At 37.4% G+C, this 20,862-nt stretch overlaps 5 protein-coding genes across 9 annotated transcripts; 4 read left to right on the forward strand and 1 right to left on the reverse strand.

The window, feature by feature from the left end:
- The first annotated feature begins 244 nt into the window (after window positions 1–244).
- Window positions 245–3,542, forward strand: smim14 (small integral membrane protein 14). The gene is made up of 6 exons (XM_077719446.1): window positions 245–336; window positions 931–952; window positions 1,957–2,051; window positions 2,945–2,993; window positions 3,077–3,231; window positions 3,333–3,542. The coding sequence occupies exons 1-6, from the start codon at window positions 274–276 to the stop codon at window positions 3,369–3,371; spliced, it is 423 nt and encodes a 140-aa protein (XP_077575572.1). The 5' UTR covers window positions 245–273; the 3' UTR covers window positions 3,372–3,542.
- A 690-nt stretch (window positions 3,543–4,232) lies between these two features.
- Window positions 4,233–8,718, forward strand: map9 (microtubule-associated protein 9). Of its 3 annotated transcripts, none has more exons than XR_013326665.1 (12): window positions 4,233–4,788; window positions 4,864–4,948; window positions 5,479–5,940; window positions 6,023–6,195; window positions 6,533–6,569; window positions 6,662–6,794; window positions 6,874–7,024; window positions 7,130–7,207; window positions 7,338–7,505; window positions 7,586–7,731; window positions 7,876–7,967; window positions 8,070–8,086. XR_013326665.1 is itself a non-coding variant. In XM_077719026.1 (12 exons), exons 1-12 carry the CDS (start codon window positions 4,717–4,719, stop codon window positions 8,187–8,189), a joined length of 1,761 nt encoding a protein of 586 aa, XP_077575152.1. In that variant the 5' UTR covers window positions 4,235–4,716; the 3' UTR covers window positions 8,190–8,718. The 3 variants fall into 3 exon arrangements, 2 of the variants coding, with proteins under 2 accessions (XP_077575153.1, XP_077575152.1); XM_077719026.1 differs by having other exon boundaries at window positions 4,235–4,788; window positions 7,832–7,967; window positions 8,070–8,718; XM_077719027.1 differs by lacking the exon at window positions 8,070–8,086 and having other exon boundaries at window positions 7,876–7,968.
- A 53-nt stretch (window positions 8,719–8,771) lies between these two features.
- Window positions 8,772–13,693, forward strand: ugdh (UDP-glucose 6-dehydrogenase). Of its 2 annotated transcripts, XM_077718443.1 has the most exons (13): window positions 8,772–8,896; window positions 8,970–9,071; window positions 9,504–9,665; window positions 10,142–10,243; window positions 10,332–10,532; window positions 10,612–10,809; window positions 10,894–11,041; window positions 12,026–12,120; window positions 12,198–12,328; window positions 12,441–12,580; window positions 12,726–12,817; window positions 12,899–13,009; window positions 13,198–13,693. In XM_077718443.1, the coding sequence occupies exons 3-13, from the start codon at window positions 9,504–9,506 to the stop codon at window positions 13,306–13,308; spliced, it is 1,491 nt and encodes a 496-aa protein (XP_077574569.1). In that variant the 5' UTR covers window positions 8,772–8,896; window positions 8,970–9,071; the 3' UTR covers window positions 13,309–13,693. The 2 variants fall into 2 exon arrangements, with proteins under 2 accessions (XP_077574569.1, XP_077574570.1); XM_077718444.1 differs by lacking the exon at window positions 8,970–9,071 and having other exon boundaries at window positions 8,794–8,896.
- Window positions 13,694–13,711: 18 nt separating this feature from the next.
- lias (lipoic acid synthetase) lies at window positions 13,712–17,893 on the reverse strand. Its single transcript, XM_077718445.1, has 11 exons — window positions 17,731–17,893; window positions 17,337–17,515; window positions 16,855–16,948; window positions 16,656–16,736; window positions 16,371–16,527; window positions 16,223–16,280; window positions 15,694–15,822; window positions 15,425–15,570; window positions 15,277–15,347; window positions 15,096–15,207; window positions 13,712–14,725 (listed from the first exon to the last, which is right to left on the reverse strand). Exons 1-11 carry the CDS (start codon window positions 17,812–17,814, stop codon window positions 14,664–14,666), a joined length of 1,173 nt encoding a protein of 390 aa, XP_077574571.1. The 5' UTR covers window positions 17,815–17,893; the 3' UTR covers window positions 13,712–14,663.
- Window positions 17,894–18,405: 512 nt separating this feature from the next.
- rpl9 (ribosomal protein L9) lies at window positions 18,406–20,575 on the forward strand. 2 transcript variants are annotated; one of them, XM_077718447.1, is made up of 7 exons: window positions 18,406–18,490; window positions 19,022–19,068; window positions 19,134–19,249; window positions 19,414–19,509; window positions 19,604–19,736; window positions 19,929–20,009; window positions 20,384–20,575. In XM_077718447.1, exons 2-7 carry the CDS (start codon window positions 19,023–19,025, stop codon window positions 20,488–20,490), a joined length of 579 nt encoding a protein of 192 aa, XP_077574573.1. In that variant the 5' UTR covers window positions 18,406–18,490; window position 19,022; the 3' UTR covers window positions 20,491–20,575. The 2 variants fall into 2 exon arrangements, with proteins under 2 accessions (XP_077574573.1, XP_077574574.1); XM_077718448.1 differs by lacking the exon at window positions 18,406–18,490 and adding an exon at window positions 18,515–18,595.
- Window positions 20,576–20,862: the final 287 nt, after the last annotated feature.

Genomic DNA, 20,862 nt, shown 5'->3' on the forward strand with positions numbered 1-20,862 from the left:
AAGATGTGATCCATTACATGGCTGAATCTTTTTTTTTTAATTATTATTATTATTATTTTGCTTGGACTTGCAATAAAAAATGTGGTATGGGTACTGTAAAAAAATGATTTCCTGAAAGGAAACATCACATTTTTAATAATTAATTTAATAAAATGTGAGAAATATATATAGATATAAATCAGATGCGTATACATGTGTGCATCCTAATCAGTGTTTGTTTACTTTTCTCTGTAACGCGAATCGTGGTATAACTGACGTGAAGGACATTGACCAATGAGATGCTTCTTCCTCGAAATGGTCCCTCCTCTCGCCTCCTGTCTCCTTGCTTTCCCAGATGTAAGTCGTCAAAAAATACCATACCTGTCAACCTCGAACCATTTGTGATCTTACCAAATTTTGTTTTCGCCCTTACATATATGTATAAATACATGGAAAATCTTACCACTTTACTTTTTTGTAAGAGTGTATTCTTGACTTGTAAACAGACCAGAAACAGCTGATCAAATGAAAGTAAACATAAACAAGGGAACAGGAAACGGAAATCACATGGTGAAAGTGTTACAAAACGAAATGTTTATCATGATCTTTTTTTTTTAGCCAATCAGAGGCGCCGGTACATATATCACTTGGCAGACATGCGTTTCCGGGAAGAAACAATGGCGGATGGTGAAAAATGGCTAGAAAGTGCCTTAATTTATTTTTTTTTCTCAAAATCACCGTTTAGCGTACCATTTTCATGTGTACAGCGTACCAATATAAAAATGGGCTTTCAGTTGTACCAATTACGGCGAGAACGTACCAGTTGACAGGTATGAAATACTGCTCACGTGCAACGCCAAAAAAATTATGTTATGCGACATAACAGCTTTAATGTCTTCTGTGTGCCTTTTTTGAGCGATATTGGCAACTATAACGCTCATCTCTGAACAGACTCCGCTCTTCAAAACCCAGAGTAAGTTGCACTACACTTTTGTTCTTCCCTGCATATGTTTGTAAACACGTTTATCAAATCAATGTTCTTTTTTACTTGGGTCCATTCCCGATGTTTTTTTACATTTCTTTGTATTTTTTCTTTTTTTCCCCTCACCGACGACTTTTTGCAAAGAATTGCCCAGCTGTTTGCTTCATTTGGCTAGGCTACCAAGATGCTAGTTTGTCTGGAATTAAAGACATTTTATGCTTACATTGAAACTATTCAGATAATGGTGTTGAAATGATCTTAGACTTCACCGGTACTGATATTGTTCATCCTGTATTTTTTTTCTGTTTGTGTAACACAGGATTGTCGATTTGCCATATTGCCTGGTTTGGATGTGACGTACATGTATGTCACTTTGAAAAAAATACTAACATCGAAACACCAACTCTCTCAACTTCAACATTGGAAAAACAATCCTTGAAATACGTTGTGTGTTTGTTTGTCCGTTATAATAAACGAGAATGGAAAGAAAAAAGTCGGTTGACGCCTACCCAAGGCTTGAATCAAAATGTATTCACAAAAATATTCGATTTTCGAGGCTTTATTATGAGGACCCCATGTTCTTAAATATATGGGTAATATTTCATCCCTGTATTGACTGATCAAAGTACATCACCTTTGACAATGCACTGTTTTATTATATTAAATCTAAAGTAATTATTTGGTTTATTTTTTTAATGGGTTATTGTTCACAAGCTTAATTTTTATGTCATTACTACTCTGCTCATATCTGCCCCCCTCTTATAGTGCCTGTGATCAATCCCAAATAAAGTACAAGTAATTTTGGGACTTGACGGATCACGCTATTGTCTCAGCCAGTCAGTTTTTATTTTACAGATGATTGTACAGTCTGCTGACGTCTCTCACTGAGGAGTCTCCTCCCTCTGTGCTTTTTTTTTGCCTGTGAGAACATTAAGAGTGTGTTGTTTTTTTTGCTGGAGTTCTTACATCTTCGAATTTTACTGCTTTCCACATAGGTAACTTCACCTCAAAAGACATGGCAGAAGGGGGCTTTGACCCTTGTGAATGCATCTGCAGCCATGAGCATGCAATGAGACGTCTCATTAATCTAGTAAGTATTTTATCTTGGTTTATCATTTTGGTTTAGCAAAAAGATAGGGTGGGGTTTAATAAACCAAAAAAAAGTATTTCCATTGTATAAATTAAGCAAGATGAAATAGTTTTTGCTGTAAGTAAATATTTTATTTCGAAGGGAAAGAGGGTAGGACAGTGCCAGTTTATATTGAGACAACATCCTGGTTCCTGCTTTGTGTTTAAATAAAAATATTAAAAAAAAACATGTAAAAATTAGTTGAAAGAAAAATATACTTACAAATATACTACAGTGTAGGTGGCAAATTTGTATAATGGAATTATTTTGTATGGCCTGCAAACACGTCGACTCTTTTTTTTCATGAGGCAAAATTTAATTTGACACCTATGCTATGTGTGATACTTTTCCAACCTTACTTGAATATCAACTGCTTTGAACATATAATTAAACGTGTTATGGGAATTTCCGTCTCACTTCTACAGCCTGTACAGGTGTAACTTGTATTGCAGGATGCATTTGACGTTAGCAAAGAGACGCTCTGAGGCTATTTGTGTTCCTTGTTGAAGGGTGTTGTCCAAATAATAATATATAAAGAGTCTTTGACTTTGTTAGTATCAAAATAATAAAATATATATTCTGTCTTATATGCCTTTAGACAAATCATGCTAAAGAAAAATAACAGTTTTTCTGAACAATATGTAACATTCAATTAAATCACTTGTATTCACGCTAATGTTAAATATGATTTACAAGAGAAAGAATTGCTAATGACATGCATGGGAATCCTAAGGAATTCACCTTTATTTTAAATTAGTATAAAGATTTCCATGGTAGTTAATGTTATTTTTTTTTTTGCTTCAAGAAAATATATTTTGTGCCCCTAAAGTTCACCCTTACCCTTTCTCTTCCAGCTCAGACACACTCAGTCCTACTGCACAGACACAGAGTGTCCCATGGAATGTGCGTATGATATTTTAATCTGGTATATTTCAATGTTGGAGTGTACAATAGCACAAGAACAGCAGCATAGTCTTTCTTTTTAGTGCCTGGACCAAGTGAAGGATCCACTGGTGGAGGAGAGCTGACGATCCCCATTATTCTGATGGGATGGATGATACTAGCTGTAATCCTTTTTCTGCTTCGCCCGACTACTCTCAGGGGTTCATCTTCACCTGAAAAACCCACAGAACCCTACAATGTAAGTTTCATTGTTGTGCTTTTAATTTCGTTTCATGAATGACTTTTGATACCAACTAACCCTGGATTAAGAGTGAAGGAATGTTTGTTGTTGTGATGCAGAGAGGTGGGAGGGGACCACCAGCTCCGCCTGTTGACTAAGAGAGGAACCCATTTACCAACACTCAACATTGTGCCAAGTGGTTGCTCCAACACAGATGATATCCCATGCCAGCCTTCATTTGAAACCCCCCTTTTTAAACCCTCATTGTATTCTAAATTCAATGTCTGATGAAGTAAATTTCTTTATTTCCTGCCTTATATGAAGGCGAATGAAGTTTGTACTTGAACTTTTCTTTATGTACCAGATTGCTGCTTATTTACTACAGCATTCATCTTTTTGCATAGGGCCAAATACAGCTTTGAAATGTGCTTTTTTTTTGCACAATGTATTTTAGTTCATATATTTTTCAATTATCTCAACTATACATTGGATAATCCTTGTATATTCATTGTATAAATGTATACATAAGTTTACCCTCTATTTGGACATAAAGCCTTAGATGTTATGTAGAAGTTTCAATTATTTAACTCATACATCTTTGGAATATGTGTCTTGTTAGACAAAAAAAGAATCCACTCAAGATAAGAGTTGTATGCAAATTGTACTTAATAATATCATTATTTGAAGGACATGATGTCTACAACAGCACAAAATTGAAAACAACTAACAATTATTAGTTGGGTAAGCATTGAACTCCAGGTAAGTAAACAACAATTAATTGCTCAGAAGAGTGCAACAATATACATTCATCTGTATTGACATGCCAATTAAGATCAACTGAATGGAATTTTGGATCCACTTTATCCAATCTGATGTCCAACAAGTGCAATCAGTGGATTGCAGTCAGGTGCTTCTTGTTTTCTGCTGAAATGTCATTGGTCAAAGGGTCTTTGCAACAAAAACCTGCACCCACATCGGCCCGCGAGGACCGCTTTGCCCACCCCTGTAATAGACGCTACTTTTCAAACACGTCATCATATTGACGTCATTCGCGAATACAATCGTTAACGAAGCAAATGTTAACAGCGTGTTAAAATGTCATTTTTAAATCATTCCGTCGTCATTAAACACGGGCGCACGTGCTTTCGCCCATTTTGTGTACAGCAAGCAAATGACCTAAATTTAAAAGCCAATTTATCATTTTTTTTGCTGTACAAATACTCTGAAGATTAAAACTGGGAAACGCGCGCGTGCGCACTAGAATCAGGAAGTCGGCTTTCTTTGTTTGTTTTTAATTCGCGTATCCCTAGGTTACCGTCAACAAATCGCACCCTCACTCTTGTTTTTAGGGAAATACAACACCACGTTAAATTTAATTGAAACAAATATCTAATGTTCGAATAAATGACCAACGCAGAGTGGTTATCGTGGTTTGCCTGCTCTCTGACTCTTTGTTCAAGTAGCTAGCATGCTAAATCTGAAAACCTATCTTTAGTTCCAAACATGACGAGTGATCCGTTCAATATTCTTGCTTATTCGCAAAGTCCCAAAACAACAAAAAGAACGTCGTTTCAGGTAACGACTACTATTTTTTATTGATGACATCGCATCGAAAAAAATATTGTAGCCTGCCTTTTTGTTTATTTGCAGGATGAATTGGAATCTGCTCTTTCTGTCAGAGCTCGACGAACCACATCACTTTTGTATTCAGAAGATTTGGATGAAGATGGTGACGGTAAGGCTTGACTAGATGGAATTAAGGCGTTAAGATATGTTTTTTATTATCTATAAGAAAGATGGCATCTCCCATCTATTAGTTATATTATTCTCCCATCAGCTGTCAGGCTCTTTAACTTAAAAAAGGCTGTGGGTTAGGACCTCCTGAATTCGGATACAGTGTAGATGTGCTTCTATATATATGTATGTGTATGTATATATATATCTCACCAACACAGTTACCTATTTATATATTTATTCATGTATTTATTTATTAACTTACTATTAAGTACCCATTTGTGTATAATGCCTTTCCTATTCCTGCATCCTCACCCTCTTCCTATTGCAACAAAGAAATTTCCCGATTACGGGATGAATAAAGTTATCCAATCCAATCCAATCCAATTCAATCTTAATTGATGTAAAGTGGTATGATTACAAGTTGTATTGTTTTACAGTGTTTATCAAACTGTCTCTTAACAGTTCTTGACTACTCTTCTATATAATGGAAATAAAAGTGAAATAAATATTATTTTCTGTGTGCCACAGATTTTTTGGACAACCTCCTCAAATCAAGAAAAAACAGGTCTGATGCATTCAAAGCCAGCAAGAAAAGTGCATTCTATGATTTCGACCTTGCTGAAGATGACAACAAAACAGGGACAAAAGAGAGACTTTCCTTCTTGAAATCCCCAAAAAGAACATCTGAACAAGGAGATGCGATTGCAGCCCAGAGTAAACAAGAAATCACCAAAAATGATCAGTTGTCCAGTGAAGATGATGTACAACATAAAAACCATGAAACGAAATTGCCCTCAAAAGCCCACTCAAGTATATCGCTGTCATACCAGTCAGATGATGTTCCCTTGGACTTGCCTTTGCCTTTTCATAGCAGTACATCTCCAGAGCCCATTCGGCTTGAAACAAAAGATGACACCAGGATAGACACACATGAAAAAGAAACCGTCCAGACTTTATCGGATGATGACCTTAAATGTACAACGACGCCTGGTCAGTTTACAAAATGAGACAGAATACTCAACTCTCAAATAGACTTGTGCTTATTAGTTCTGTTACATGTGTTGTTATACAGGTACTGAGAAGGAGACTCCCAAACCCAAACCAAGGCAAAGGACTATTGGACTAAATCTCCCTGTGACAGAGAATATTGAAACATCTCCATCAGTTCTCCTCGCAGCCAATTCGTGGAATATTACTGATGCATCATTTCCTGAGAGGATTTCAGAAGAACACTGCAGTCTCAATGTATGTATTTTTTTTTCCAATTATTGTCTATCCTCAATCTTAATTTTACTATCTGAGCTAAAAACCTCCCTTTTACAAAACATTTTGAAACTTATTGTATGTCGGAGTACACTGAAAACCACATAAAGAATAATATGGTTGAACAACAAGTGTATGTTCCTATCAGATGTTGATTTGTTGAAGCTGAATTCAAATGTATTACCCTAACCCTAACCCTGAATTAGGTCAGCTTTTAAGTTTGTTTTTTTAAATTTATTAACATTTATTGTAGCACAGTAGAAAGTGGGGTTCAGAATGTCCGACTCACAGTTGTAAAAATCCATGTTTTGTTTGATAGTTGACAGATGAGCACAATGCTGAATTGAGTGCTGCAGGTAAGAAATCATGTTTTTATCAATTCTATTCAGTAAAATACTACAACACTAAAACAAGTCATTTTGTTTTCTTTTTCAACATTTTTTTGAAGACGGTATCACTTTAGATGACTCCAAAGAACAACAAAAGCCAGGCTCTGCATCACTGGAAGCACCTGTTTTGAACAGACATGAGACAATTTCTATTGGTGAAGTCACGCAAATTCTAACCAAATCTGATATCAGGTCAGCAATTTCATCCAACATATTATTTTGAGTTTTAATGTTGTGCTTATATCATTTATTTTGGTTTTCTATCATTCAGAGCATCCAGTTCCAAGTCCATGAGACCAAACACTCTGCAATACAAGAAGGTGGAATCAAGGTATCTGGGAACCCTCAAAATTCTAGATTGTAAAATTTCTCAAGATTGTCCACTCCAAGACGCTGATTCCATCAGGGCCTCAGTTTACCAGGTTTGTATGACAATGACGTCTTGTCTTTTTTAAGAAAAGCTACTAACTGTACAGTTAACTTCAAGATGAAAACATCTGAAATCAACTCTATTTTATTGTTCCAAGGAATGGCTCAAAAAGAAAAAGGAAAAATTATCGGAGAGCTCAAACAAAGAGAAGATTCTACAAGACCAAAGCAAAAAGGTGAGCAGCTGAGAAGATATGAACCTCTCAGCAGTGGATCATCTCCACCAGACTATGGTAAAAGAAAATTGCTGAACATGTTTTCATTTAATACACATAGCTGACTTTATTGTCGCCCCAAACCAAACAGATAAAAGAAGAAGAAGAAAAAAGGAACGATGCCGCCGCTTCTTATTTGGCTTGGAAAGAAAAAAAAGGTGAAGTATTCAGAGCAAAAACAAAAGAAGCCAAGTGTAGAATACAGAAAGAGCAAATGGCTTTGGAAGAAATAGAGAAAAAAAAGAAAGAAGCCGAACAGGTACTTTTGCCGCTTTGAAAGGATACAATGGGAAAAAAAATGTCAAAATTATAATGTAATTCTTATGAATGTCATGGCAGACATTTGAACAATGGAAGATTAGTCGTGACAATACCCTCAGAGAAAAATATCGACAGCAAAAAGAAACGGAGAAGAAACTTGCAATGAAGAAACAAGCAGAGGAGGAAGAAAGAAGAAGAGGTTGCAAATCAGCCTTTTCTAACTGGTGAGGTCTACAAAGAAATATCATTGCATGAAGCTTTTTTACAACATCGTGTTTATTTTAATTGCATTTTCAACAATCAATCGTGTGATCATTTTTCAAGGTGTGAAAAAAAGACAGATACCTTCCAAAAAAAAATCTTTACAGAACGCCAGGAGAACAAGAATAAATCAGAGGAATATCAATATATTCAAGAGGAAAAAGATAAAATGGCTTTAGAAATGTATGAGCAGTGGCTGGTATGTGGTTTTTTGTTTCTTACCCTTACAATATCAATATTTGCCATGACTTACTGTATTGCAGAAAGACAAAACAATGATTAAAATTCTGTTTGAAAACAGGAAAAGAAAGAACTTCAACAAAAACGACAGAGGGAAGAAAAGCGATTACAAGTGATACTGAGAAAAAGTCCACCGCCACCTTGGAGTCCTCCTAATAAAACCATTCAGTTTCGAAAATAACATTTGAAATATGATGTAGATTGTCCATATATTTAAACCGGCTTAATTTCATGGAACTCACTTGGAATTAATGTATTCTGGTAAATGGATGATACATTTTGTGGACAATTTTTATGTCAATACAGAATGGAGAGTAAGAGATTACATGTACTGATTACAATAACATTTGTATAAATTATATTTTGCTGTTTGTGACTTGTGTATATTAGTGAATTAGTTGGATTTATAGTTGTTTTTCATATTTCATATATAATTCTTTTAATTTTTTAGCTGCGCAATCTTGTCATGTTTTATTTTTTATTATCATTATTATTATTATCTTATTTTTGGATAGTGTGGCCCTGAACACAATTTAAAGTTTTAAACCTTTACAGGTGGGTTTTTACTGTAAATGAGTGAACATTTACAGGAATTAAATGTTGTGTTCCCACAAACTGAAAAAAAATGCTGGTTTTGTTTGTTTTACTTGGTTTTGTTGTTATTTATAATTTGATATTCTAACTATTTAATAAAAAGATATCTTTCGTTATCCGTTGTCCATTTTTAATGCGCCTTTAATTTGGAAATTATCATACTTTTAAAGTGAAATTCCAAGAACCGGAAGCTTATGTGCGTCACGTTTACGTCAAGTAGAACGACTCATCACTGACAGAGCCGCTTCTCATCTGGAAAAATTGAAGCGGTCCATTTGAGGGAACCTGCTGAAGGTAATTCACGTCTTGGGTCTTATTGAAATTAGTCTACATTCTCCTAGCTTTTTTTTTATTCTATTCATTTAAGTTGTTGAGATCAGTAGCTGTTCTCGTGTCAACGCGATTCCGACACATTTAAAAAAGAAGAAGCTGAAGAACATCTTGAAGTTTGGTTGTCGTGTTGGCAAAGGTGAGAACGCACTTATTTACAGTTTAATATTTACTTGAAGTGTGGTGAATAAGAGAGAACCGGTCCAAGTCAAGTGTTGCTAATCTGTTGGTGTGCACGGGAGGCTTGTAGCTAAGGATTCCAAGGAATCCCTCAATGTAAGTCTGTGTACTTGTGCGTAACTCTGATGAGGTGGAATGAATGAGTCTTTATATCTCTCTCTCTCTCAACCTGGCTATCACGGTTCGAATGGCACTCATGGTGGGACCTAGTCGCATTTAGTTCTGTTTTAATTTCATTTTAATCCAGTTACTGTGGAAAAATCAAACATCTGAATTCCAGTACCTGCTACTTTTCAGATGACTATTTGTTGTTAAAACCAGGAGTTGACATTTAGGAGAAAGCAACCCAATACTTGATCTTTAAGCTGTTTTGTTTTACCTGCATATACAGATGTTTCAAATAAAAAGGATCTGTTGCATCGGTGCCGGCTACGTGGGAGGCCCAACATGCAGCGTGATTGCCCAAATGTGTCCAGAAATCACAGTGACTGTTGTCGATATCAACGAGACACGAATCAATGCCTGGAACTCGGATACGCTTCCTATATATGAGGTATTGTTTCAGGTTTTTCTTTAGATTTTAGTTTAACTCTCTGAGCTCCCCCACTTTTGGACTGTCATGAATAATTGACATGGGGTTAAGGGCAATAAAATGTAGGTTTGTGACTTTGCTTCTAAATAACTAGATTGTTGAGGTATGTTTTATGATCAGCTAGAAAGATAGTTAGCACACGTACGTTTCCTTGGTAGAAGGTGTGCCCTCACACCAAACTTCCTTTATTGCCAAGCCATTAAGTTTCAGCTCGTCTTGGTAACTGGGTGTAGTCAGAAAAGTTGAGCTGGACTGAATTTTAGAGTGTGGGTGGGGGGCATTGGTTGAGCAATAGTAAACATGCAACCATTGGTGACCAGAGTATTTCAACACCAAGGGGATAAACACTTCCAGATGTGTCATTACAATTACATCATTGTGACGTGGGTAGCCTTGGGAAGCGCCTTTAACCAAAACTCTTGTTTCTCTCCACATAGCCTGACCTGAAAGAGGTAGTTGAATCATGCAGAGGGAGGAACTTATTTTTCTCCACAGACATTGACTCAGCCATCAGGGACGCTGACCTTGTTTTTATCTCTGTGAGTTTTTCCAGTCACACCCACGTGAACATGCACAATTCCTTAAACTCCCCACTTGGATTCCGAACTGAAAAGAATGCCAATTTAGGTAAACACCCCCACCAAGACCTACGGCATGGGAAAGGGCCGTGCCGCCGACCTCAAGTACATTGAATCGTGTGCTCGGAGAATTGTGGAAGTGTCTGATGGTTACAAGATAGTCACCGAGAAAAGCACTGTGCCGGTGCGAGCCGCTGAGAGCATTCGCCGGATCTTCGACGCCAACACCAAGCCTAACCTCAACCTACAGGTGCCTTATATTGGTTTCTTTATTCAAAGTGGCTTTAACGTCTTAAAAAACATGCTCTTACGATAACTTTTTACCTCAGGTGTTGTCCAATCCCGAGTTTCTTGCCGAGGGAACAGCGGTAAAGAATTTGAAGGAGCCTGACCGCGTCTTGATTGGTGGAGATGTGACGCCAGAAGGTCAAAGGGCAATACAGGCGTTATGTGCCGTATACGAACACTGGGTTCCCAAGGCTAGAATTATCACCACTAACACATGGTCATCTGAGCTGTCCAAACTGGTGCGTGTAGGGATAATTCCACTTGAAGAACTAGAGAATATTTGCTTTTTGGCTTAACCATATGAAAATGTGCTTTACAAACAGGCAGCAAATGCATTCCTGGCACAACGCATCAGCAGCATCAATAGTATCAGCGCACTGTGCGAGGCTACCGGGGCTGACGTGGGGGAGGTCGCCAAGGCTGTTGGCATGGACCAAAGAATAGGAAGCAGCTTCCTCCAAGCCAGCGTGGGTAAGAAGCGACGCCTGAACAATTTATGTGGAATCTTACAATTCAAATGTATGGCTGAAGACCATGTTGTCATTATGCACCATTTAATGCAACAATTGCTTCAGCATAGACAATTTCTTACGATGATGTTTCAGCTTTATTGAACGGGTTGAACCAGTTATTTGACATGAATGACGGCAAATCTGGCTGATGATCGGAAGACATTTTTTTCTGTTCTCACATAGCACGTTCAACTGATTGGTTTGTTGGAGGAAAACTGGAAATTATTTTGTACCAAGCACATAAGTGTTACCCTTGGTTAAAAAAAAAGCGACAGCAGTAATGTCTTTCAGAGAACAAAACCAGCCTAAGCAGGTTAAGAAAACTAAGAACCGTATTTTCCGGACTATAAATCAAACTTTTTATCCTAATTTGGCTGGGCCTGCGATTTGTCTTTTTATTTTTTTACACTAATCTTGTTTTGCTGTGTTTTTAGGCTGTAGTTATCCAAATAGCTGTTAATATCTTATATTAACAGCTACTCATTTTGACTGTTGTTTGCTATTTTCCTATTACTTAAACATATAAAATTGTATAACTGTGCAAATAGATTTTTTTTCTTTCATTGTGCATTCTTTAGCTTTAACTTCTAGTCCGAAAAATTTGGTATACTATTTTATTCAGTTGTTAAAAAAATTGTCACATCTAATCTAAGCTAAATTTTACTCAACTCAAATCTTAATAAAATGATTCTTATCGCGTATTTGCATGAGGCAAATTTCTCCATATTGTGCTTCTATAGTCCTGTAAGAACAACAGTGTGTAGTGGAAAGTAACAGGTTAAAGGTAAGACAATAAAATGACGTGAACTCAAAATGTCTAATGTTTACCTCAGTGTCATGATATAAGGTTGAGCCAGTTTCCTGCTAATAACCACATGGACAAGGGGGCAAAGTGAAAATTCATGTATGATTAATTCCTTCCTTCTTTAAAACTCTCTTCCAGGTTTCGGTGGAAGCTGTTTCCAGAAGGATGTGCTCAATCTGGTATATTTGTGTGAAGCCTTAAACCTGCCTGAGGTGGCATCCTATTGGCAGCAGGTGAGGATAGCCAAGATACTAATTGTGTACTTTTCATATTTCCTGGAGGTCATTTGTTTGTCTTTTCCGCTTTTCAGGTGATAGATATGAATGAGTACCAAAGACGTCGGTTTGCCTGTAGAATTATTGACTGCCTCTTCAACACCGTGACGGGCAAAAAAATTGCACTCCTGGGATTCTCTTTCAAAAAAGACACTGGTGACACAAGGTCTGTCTTCATTGAATTATTAGTACTACATATGTCAATCATGACGTGGGTGTGATACAAGGTCAGGGCTATTACCCTACTTTAAATTCTTTTATGTTGTTTGTATCTCCAGAGAGTCTTCCAGTATTTACATCTCCAAATATCTGATGGATGAAGGGGCTAAACTATTCATCTATGACCCAAAAGTTCTTAAACAGCAAATTATTCTGGATCTTTCTCAGCCCCATATCTCTGAGGACAACCCTGAAAGAGGTGAATTTGAGACATTTTGTTGACCATATTGTCCTGCACATTAGATTATCTCTTCCAATTGTTAGTTTCAAATGAAATGTATTATTATTAGAATTGTGTTGACTGATCAGTAAGCAGGAAAAGTAACTTTAATGTGTTATCTCAGTTTCAGAGCTGGTGACGGTGACTACAGACCCTTACGAGGCTTGCAAGAGTGCACACGCATTAGTTATCTGTACTGAGTGGGACATGTTTAAGGTCATCAGTCATATTTAAAATTTTCAAACTTCCTCTAATTTAAGAGAAAATATATTAAACACTTGTTTAATGTCTCCATAGGAACTTGATTATGAACGGATTTACAAAAAGATGCTCAAGCCAGCCTTTATATTTGATGGTCGCAGAGTACTGGACCACCTCCACACACACCTCCAGACCATCGGTTTTCAGGTGAGAAACACGCCGGACACGTCATGCTTAAACATAATGGAAATCCTATTTGAATAAACCCTACTGATAAAATGTTTGGAATGTTCAGCTTTCTTGTGAAGTTGCAAAATAGAACTAAAAATATGTCCTAATTCTGGATGACTATAACTTCGTCTTAATCTTATTAACGTCTATTTTGTTCTTGTCAGATTGAAACTATCGGTAAGAAAGTGGCAGAAGCACGAATTCCTTACACTCCTGCTACTGTATGTCCTCCCATCAATGCCAATGAGCCTCCTGTCAAGAAAGCCGATGTTTAAACCTGCCACCCAATACATTCCTCCTTCAACCTTTTGACATATTATTGGCTGTCCAATATCAGCCAACAAGTTACTTTTGCAAATTCTGCCTTAAAATCTATAGCGAGTCATACAAGCCATGAGATAAGGCTCTGCTGTAGTGGGTTGACAAGTTCAATCTAGTCGCCAATTTTGATTCATGATTATGTTAAACTTTTCTACACACAATGTAAATTCACTACTACGTTAATCAAGCAATTTTAGGTGGACAGTTCACTTTTTTTACAGTCTCATTCCAACTGTTTTTTTTTGGTACAATTTTATATATATTTTTTAAAAATCATAATGCTGTACGTGTCCATTGTATATAAAGGGCAAATGCAATAAAACCAAAAACTTGTATGTATGATACTTGTTATACTGATTTACTTCTCTCTTTCAAGTCTTTATTAAAAAGATAAGGGATCAGTATATCTAGACTACTCAAACTTGCCACTGTACACTTGAATGGCAAGTTTGGTCACCGATATACCGATTTTCATGACATAATAGGATTTAAAAGGTATTATAAAAGTACTTAAGACTTTTGTACAATTAATACCAGAAATTCAGTGCAACATTAGGTTTCTTTAAATAATGCGTATTCCAAAACAACTTAATAAAACAACCCTGGCAAGCATGAAATATCAAGACTTTTTAAATAAAATTAGAAGTAGGGATACATCAAATAGTCTATGACATACTTTTGTGAATAAAAGAAAATGGATGAATCAGAACCCGTCTGGAATTTGTTTTGTACTGGTTGCCGATTCTGGATTCTACCGATCTAATTATATAAAACAAGTTTGACAAGATTTTAGATCTCAGGGGGAAAACTCCTCTTCCTTATTTCACTTCATTGTAGTTTTCATTGATTCAAATGTGCCAACATAAAACTTAAGAAGCAGCAAAGAAGCAAGAACACAAAATAATCCTTGCAAATCATTTTTAAAAAATCATATAATGGTAATATTTCAGTGTTTTAGGCCTTGTTTTCATTCTCAGTTTGGAGTGAGAGGTTTCATTTCAGTCCATCCTTAATTAGAGCTCCCAGTGCTTCAAAGAATCCAGCTTTATTTTCTGTGGGTGGACAATTGGCCTTTGGGTAGTTATCCAAGGTAGCTGCTGGCCTTCACCTTTAATTATCTGTTAAAAATCATCCATCATGGATGTTCCGTTATACCTGCACCCCCCTTTTCTTTAAAGTTCACTCTGGTGTGCATACTTTTCTTATAATGTGTTTGTGGTGTGTTATGCTACAGCTCGAAGCGGTGGATTGTGCCACTCGATATATTTGTGTTTACTACAGAGTGTAGCAAAGGTTTGTTGCTTGCTATTCATTCCACTATGACAGCTTCTGCTTTTTTCTTCTTAAGCAAATTCTTCAAGAAGAACTCTCCTGTCAAGGGTGGAGACAAGTGATTAACTTCATCAGCAGTAATTGGGATTTTTCATTTCATTAAATATTTTTTTAGTGCATTCATACAGGACAGGGATCTCAAAATTGCAGCCCTCATTTTGTGGGCCCCATACCTGCACCTGTATTTGGTGATGGGCAATAAATAAATACAAATATTTATATAAATTATAGAAATTAAATGAATTATTTATTTTTAGGGCAAAATCAGTTATTAAAATAGTAAGAAATTTAAAAATTAAAATTTAAAAAAATCTGATATTTTTTTTGAATTCTAAAATAAAATAAAATACTAATAAAACAAATAAAATCAGAATTGAGCCTTCTTGCATTCCACAGCCTCACTACTCACCTGCTTTGTAGGAAGACCGAACCAGCGGCCCACTGGCAGTGTACACAAAGCCCATGTCATTCCCAACTTTCTCCCAATATGCAAACTTTTCCGGGGTTACATATTCATCCACCTAAGCCCAAAAACAAATGAGTTAATTTAAGGACCAAAATTATTTAAAATTGCTCTGTACCGCACATACCTTTAAGTGTCGTTTAGTGGGTTGCATGTACTGTCCCAGTGTCAGGCAATCCACTTCAGCTTTGCGCAGCTCTGGAGAATAAAAACCATGCTAAGACATCAAATCCTGTCATATCATACAAAACATTGCACATTTTCAGTGCATTTACCATTCAGTGTATTTTGTATTTGTTGGTCAGTCTCTCCCAATCCCAGCATGATAGATGTCTTGGTAAGTAAAGTAGGATTGGTCTTTTTTGCGTGTTTCAGAACACTCAGAGATTGGTCAAAGTTGGCTCTGGGGTCTCGGACATGCCTGGAATTGAGAAGGGGGTGTTTTAAAATCATCTTAAGCAAGCATTTTGACGTTATGTGGTCAGTTGGTCAGTTGTTTTCCCTGGTTATACTGGCAGAATCAGTAGGTCTCTGTATTATTTACCTCTGAAGCTCACGGACCGTCTCCACGTTGTGTGCATAGACATCCAGACCTGAAAGGGCGATCTTCTCGACTGCTGCGAGGTCGCCCCGGAAATCAGGTGTCAGACATTCAACCAGGATCTGAGGGTTTCTAAATAAAAGGTAACAGCATAGATGCTTTCTAACAATTGTCTCGTTTGGAACCGACCTGTTCAGAACGAATCATTTGGATTCATTTTCAGAGTTTTGGCACTTTTTTTGAAAGGAAAATGATTGTATTTTATATGAGGCAACATTGGCACAGCAAAAAAGGACATCTTTATACTACCTTGCATAGCAAAGAAACCTCAGTTAAGAAACAGAAGATTAGCCCGCAGCTAATTAAGCTGACTTTACCCGATAACAAAACCAGTTCTTCTTTAGCATGTTCTTCATTTTACTATTGTTACTTTAAAGGAACATACATTTTTGAAAATGCCCTTCAAAAATGCCACTTATACTCCAGGGTGCCTTTTTTCTATTTTTTTTTTTTGTATATTCTTGATCTTTACCTTTCCTTCAGGTGAGAAACTGTCTTGGCGAAATGCTCCGCCCCTCCATCGGCAATATCTGTCAATAACATGAGACTGCTGTGAGATATGGTAACCCCCAAATGCTACAATCTCCCTGGTGACATTTCCTTGCCCTTTCCCATCGTACCATCTCTGTCCACAGAGGTGAGCACCACATAGTCCAGGCCCCATGCCACAATAGCTTTTGCAGTGTTGTAGGGCTCTTGGGGGTCCAGAGGCGGTGGGAGACGAGCAGTCTTGACAGAACAAAAGCGGCATCCACGGGTGCACGTGTCCCCCATAAGCTAGCCATGTGGAGATATACATCAAAACAACATTAGAAACCACAATGCACGTCCTGTTGCTTCACGCCAACGGCTAGAAATTCTTTTCATCCATTGTGTGCTGTCTAAATTGCATATTACGGACTGACCATGATGGTGGCTGTGGCTGTAGAATATTCTCCTCCTCCCCAACATTCACCAACGTTAGGACATCTGGCTTCTTCACATACCTGATGGAAAACACCAAACTTATACAAATTCTTGACAACTTCGTGTAGTGGGTCCATTTTTTTTTCTTCCTGCGCATTGATGCCAATTTCCTTTTTTTATATACTTTGTGTAGCTCACAGTGTGAAGGTTGAGGTCCCTCAGAGAGTTCTTCAGTCTGTTGTAGTTTTTCCCAATAGGAATTTCCGTCTTGAGCCAAGGAGGCAACCGAAGCCTACAAAAAAAGGGATTTTGCTTTGGTATAATTGTATTTATTTATTTTCTCGTCGATAAGCATTAATAGGCCTTAATAACAGGGGGTGGCGAACAATTTAGACACAAAGAGCCACAATGACAAAACAGACAGACACAGGCACACACACAATTGAAACCATATTATTCACCACATTATATATCATTTAATATTTATTTTTAATGGGTCCTGCTGAAATGTGAGTGTTTTAAGAGGAAATCAAAATAAAAGAAAGACAAAACAAGGAAAATAGCAACCCAAACTATACAAAATATAAGAAGCAAAGAGCCGCATGCGGCTCAAGAGCCACGTGTTTGCCATCCCTGGATGAAAATATGCTTTGATGCATTCTTTATTATTTGAAACACACCTCTCGCCCTTCTGTCTCTTCAAGTCGCCTCTATACTCTGTCCAGTTGCTTTTTTCGGACAGGTCTCCAGAAATGAAGTCTTGTAGTGTGGGACCGTCATTATCGATCAGCGACTTTTCGTTCCTTTCAGTCGTTTTGGGAGAAGACTTCGTCGCAGATGAAATACCACTTGTGTAGACCTGTTGATGACAGGAATGACAGCTCATCATTTCACGCGATTTGCGATTTCAAATATATCCGCCACTAACGGGTTACTTATTAATAAACTCGGCCCCTGTTACGAAAGTCATAAGTGAAATGGCATATGTACACTAACTAAATGGAACGATCCCTGTCACAAGTGATGTTTTGAAAGGCGAATTCATTAAGCAGATTGATCGAATGAAATACTGACTGGCGAAATATTGGGCGCTCCCAACCAGATGCGGTTTGTGGAGAAACGGACAGCTACGCAGCAGCTTTGCTTCAATAACGCCATGACATTAGCCAACAATTTTTCAGAAGAGCGAACAACACAGATCAAGGAGCGACTGTTTATGTCTGGTGTTGCGTTTAAGTCACAGCGCCGGAGTGGGAATAGGGAAACTTTGAAGACTACTCGTCGAGTTCATAGACGGCACATCATGTATATGTAGAGCGGATGCAAAAGTTCTGCAGGGAATCAAATCATGACTGCCTTTATCATTTGCCAGCCATGTTGCATCAGTTAAATTCGCTAATCATAACATTATACTTAATTGCGTTGCTTTAGACTAGCTACAAATTCATTTTTCAAAGCAATAGTTTTTGTCATAACTGTCATAGATTTTTTGCATTTTTTAAAATGAAAATTCAACCTTAGTCAGTCACTTTAATATTATTTCAATCCAAACTGACTTCCCGAAGTCAATTTTATTAAGGTAACAGAAATTACTCATGTTGAGTTCGATTCAACAGTACATCACAATGCAACACCATCAACTCGTATCTTTTTTTCCCAAAATATATGAAAGAAGTACAAAAAAGGGCGTTTTTGTATTTTAAATCAGCAATTTTAAACGTTTTGTTAGGACGTTGCTTTTAAATCATTTGATTAGTAATGTCTGCCGACGTCAGTTCCGTACGCAACACAATGCGGTGACGTTTTTCCTCCGTCCTTTCCTGCTAACAGCGAGGTGAGGCTGGTTGAAAATGTTAATGGTGTGACTTAATCTAAATTCATCTGGGTTAATTTCTCAATAACTATCATTCTGACTCAACGTGTCAATACATTCATAAATGTGACTATGTTTAAAAATCATTATTTTGGGTCAACTCCACGCCTCAAGTGAAATTTATTGGGTGATAGACGTGAATGGGCTTGGATCTTTAGGCCCAATATGCCGTACGCTGTAGCAATTTGACCCGCTGTCGTTTTAAACATTGATGCAAGCGATACGTAACACATGAATTGATCATACAAAATAAAAATTAAATTGTATTGGAGATACTAAGTAGCCATTCTATCTGCTTGTCTGTGGCGTTAGCATTAAAGCTAGCTTAATTGATGTGTGACTTGCTGTTATTGTTTTTCGTTGCCAACTAGCCCAAAACCCTTTGGCGTGTTAAATGTTTTAGTTAGTTTATGCAGTCTGTAACAGAGTTTAAAACTTAAAAAAAACTCCCACATGGATTAATGTAGATCACTTTTGTATCTGAAATGACAGAATGAAGACCATTCTCAGCAGCCAATCGGTGGCCATCCCCGATAAAGGTAAGCAAACTGTTGTTGTTCTTGTTGATGTATTGTGCTAACTTTTTTTGGGGTGCTTTTGTTAGTCGAGATCAAGCTGAAGGGGCGGACAGTGTCTGTCAAGGGTCCCCGTGGCAAACTCGTTCGGGAGTTCAATCACATCAACGTGGAGCTCCGTCTTCTGGGCAAGAAAAATAGGAAGGTATGGAAGACCAAGACATTATTTTTCAAAGTCTGCAATTTCAGCACGTGTTCATATTCATTTTTTTAAAGTGGTTCTATCATCATTTAACGCTCTGAGTAATCAGCATATCAGTTCTTTCAATTCAATCATCTTGACTTTTCTTAATACCCTGCTTGTTTCAGCTGCGTGTCGATAAATGGTGGGGTAACCGAAAGGAGCTGGCAACAGTCCGCACCATTTGCAGCCATGTCCAAAACATGATCAAGGGAGTCACTTTGGTAAGATAATTTTATAGGTTCTTCTTCCAAGTAATGCTGATAACTGCCCATTGGTGCCGTGATTGAGCTTTTTCCCTCTCTTGTTTCGCTTTAGGGCTTCCGTTATAAAATGCGATCTGTTTATGCCCATTTCCCCATCAACGTGGTCATGCAAGAGAATGGCGCTCTGGTGGAGATCAGGAATTTCTTGGGCGAGAAGTACATTCGTCGTGTCAGAATGAGGGCAGGTGAGAACCATTCGACACACTAACAACATTGTGCCCGCTTCCTTTCGTATTGTTTATCTGATTTGCTCATTACCAATGATGATAAGAAACCCAAATTTCCCTTTTTATTTTGAACAAAACTGATGGAGTTCTTTGCAATAAAGCTGTTCTAAGCCAAGCGGTATAACAGCAGCGTGGACCTATGTTTTGCAGGTGTGATGTGCACCGTCTCGGCAGCCCAGAAAGACGAGCTGATCCTGGAGGGTAACGATATTGAGCTGGTGTCAAATTCCGGTATGTAACAATACTTATTCTGTTGGGCAACACTGGTAGATTTCTATGCGAGGTTTCATCAATCAGGCTGCGGCGTGTTTAGTGTTGATTTTTGACAGGTCGCTGTTTCAGTGAAGTAGAAAAAAAATGTATATTTTTTATACTGTTCTCATGTAATCCTGCAAATGCATGGTGATCTGTTTCAAAAATATTTTACACTTTTAATCTCAAGTGTCTCTGACATCAGTTTTTGGAATATTTGATAGATATAGACCTGCTTGGGGGATCATCTCAGTATTTAGCTTCATATACTAAGTTGCTCAGACCAGTATTTTCTTCATCAGTTTCATTGGTGCTCCCTTGCTATTTTAATCAAAACTTTCTTTTTATTTTAGCTGCTCTTATCCAGCAAGCCACCACAGTAAAAAATAAGGATATCAGAAAGTTCTTAGATGGCATTTATGTGTCTGAGAAGGGAACAGTTGTGGACGGGGATAAGTAAATCTCTACACAAGACATCAAAGCCTTCTTTAAGGCATCTGCCACCATATTGTTATGACCAATAAAGTTGGAATATTGTTTCATCACCATTGTTTTTGTGTGGTTATCTCTATTTAAACTTCTGAAAAACATCAATTATTCAAGTTTGTTTGTCATCAAATCCAATGTGATCTTAGACGGTTGTCTTTTTTTAATTATTGTAATAATGTGCTTGACATTTAAACAGACAATATCCTCTGTTGTCAGTTCAATCTCCAGTGTTATTCATGTTCTATGAAGATGGTGTAGCCAGGCATTATCTACATTTTTTGAAACCCCCTAACGAGGCCTTCCACACACAAATTGTAGTGTAAGGATAAACTTAAAAAAAAGA

The sequence above is a fragment of the Stigmatopora nigra genome, chromosome 6, assembly GCF_051989575.1.
Source record: "Stigmatopora nigra isolate UIUO_SnigA chromosome 6, RoL_Snig_1.1, whole genome shotgun sequence".
Classification (NCBI taxonomy): Eukaryota; Metazoa; Chordata; class Actinopteri; order Syngnathiformes; family Syngnathidae; genus Stigmatopora; species Stigmatopora nigra.

What these genes read in the sequence shown, in the direction of transcription:
- smim14 (XM_077719446.1), top strand. Translation starts at nt 274, where the DNA reads ATGAGATGCTTCTTCCTCGAAATGGTCCCTCCTCTCGCCTCCTGTCTC. An exon ending in CACAGAGTGTCCCATGGAAT is followed by an intron (nt 2,994 to 3,076) that starts GTGCGTATGATA and finishes CTTTCTTTTTAG; the next exon opens with TGCCTGGACCAAGTGAAGGA. An exon ending in AACCCACAGAACCCTACAAT is followed by an intron (nt 3,232 to 3,332) that starts GTAAGTTTCATT and finishes GTTGTGATGCAG; the next exon opens with AGAGGTGGGAGGGGACCACC.
- map9 (XM_077719026.1), top strand. Translation starts at nt 4,717, where the DNA reads ATGACGAGTGATCCGTTCAATATTCTTGCTTATTCGCAAAGTCCCAAA. An exon ending in CAAAAAGAACGTCGTTTCAG is followed by an intron (nt 4,789 to 4,863) that starts GTAACGACTACT and finishes GTTTATTTGCAG; the next exon opens with GATGAATTGGAATCTGCTCT. An exon ending in AAGAACACTGCAGTCTCAAT is followed by an intron (nt 6,196 to 6,532) that starts GTATGTATTTTT and finishes TTTGTTTGATAG; the next exon opens with TTGACAGATGAGCACAATGC.
- ugdh (XM_077718443.1), top strand. Translation starts at nt 9,504, where the DNA reads ATGTTTCAAATAAAAAGGATCTGTTGCATCGGTGCCGGCTACGTGGGA. An exon ending in ATACGCTTCCTATATATGAG is followed by an intron (nt 9,666 to 10,141) that starts GTATTGTTTCAG and finishes CTCTCCACATAG; the next exon opens with CCTGACCTGAAAGAGGTAGT. An exon ending in CATCTGAGCTGTCCAAACTG is followed by an intron (nt 10,810 to 10,893) that starts GTGCGTGTAGGG and finishes CTTTACAAACAG; the next exon opens with GCAGCAAATGCATTCCTGGC.
- lias (XM_077718445.1), bottom strand. Translation starts at nt 17,814, where the DNA reads ATGGCGTTATTGAAGCAAAGCTGCTGCGTAGCTGTCCGTTTCTCCACA. An exon ending in AAGAGACAGAAGGGCGAGAG is followed by an intron (nt 16,949 to 17,336) that starts GTGTGTTTCAAA and finishes CTTTTTTTGTAG; the next exon opens with GCTTCGGTTGCCTCCTTGGC. An exon ending in CACCTCTGTGGACAGAGATG is followed by an intron (nt 16,281 to 16,370) that starts GTACGATGGGAA and finishes TGTTATTGACAG; the next exon opens with ATATTGCCGATGGAGGGGCG.
- rpl9 (XM_077718447.1), top strand. Translation starts at nt 19,023, where the DNA reads ATGAAGACCATTCTCAGCAGCCAATCGGTGGCCATCCCCGATAAAG. An exon ending in TGGGCAAGAAAAATAGGAAG is followed by an intron (nt 19,250 to 19,413) that starts GTATGGAAGACC and finishes TGCTTGTTTCAG; the next exon opens with CTGCGTGTCGATAAATGGTG. An exon ending in TCGTGTCAGAATGAGGGCAG is followed by an intron (nt 19,737 to 19,928) that starts GTGAGAACCATT and finishes TATGTTTTGCAG; the next exon opens with GTGTGATGTGCACCGTCTCG.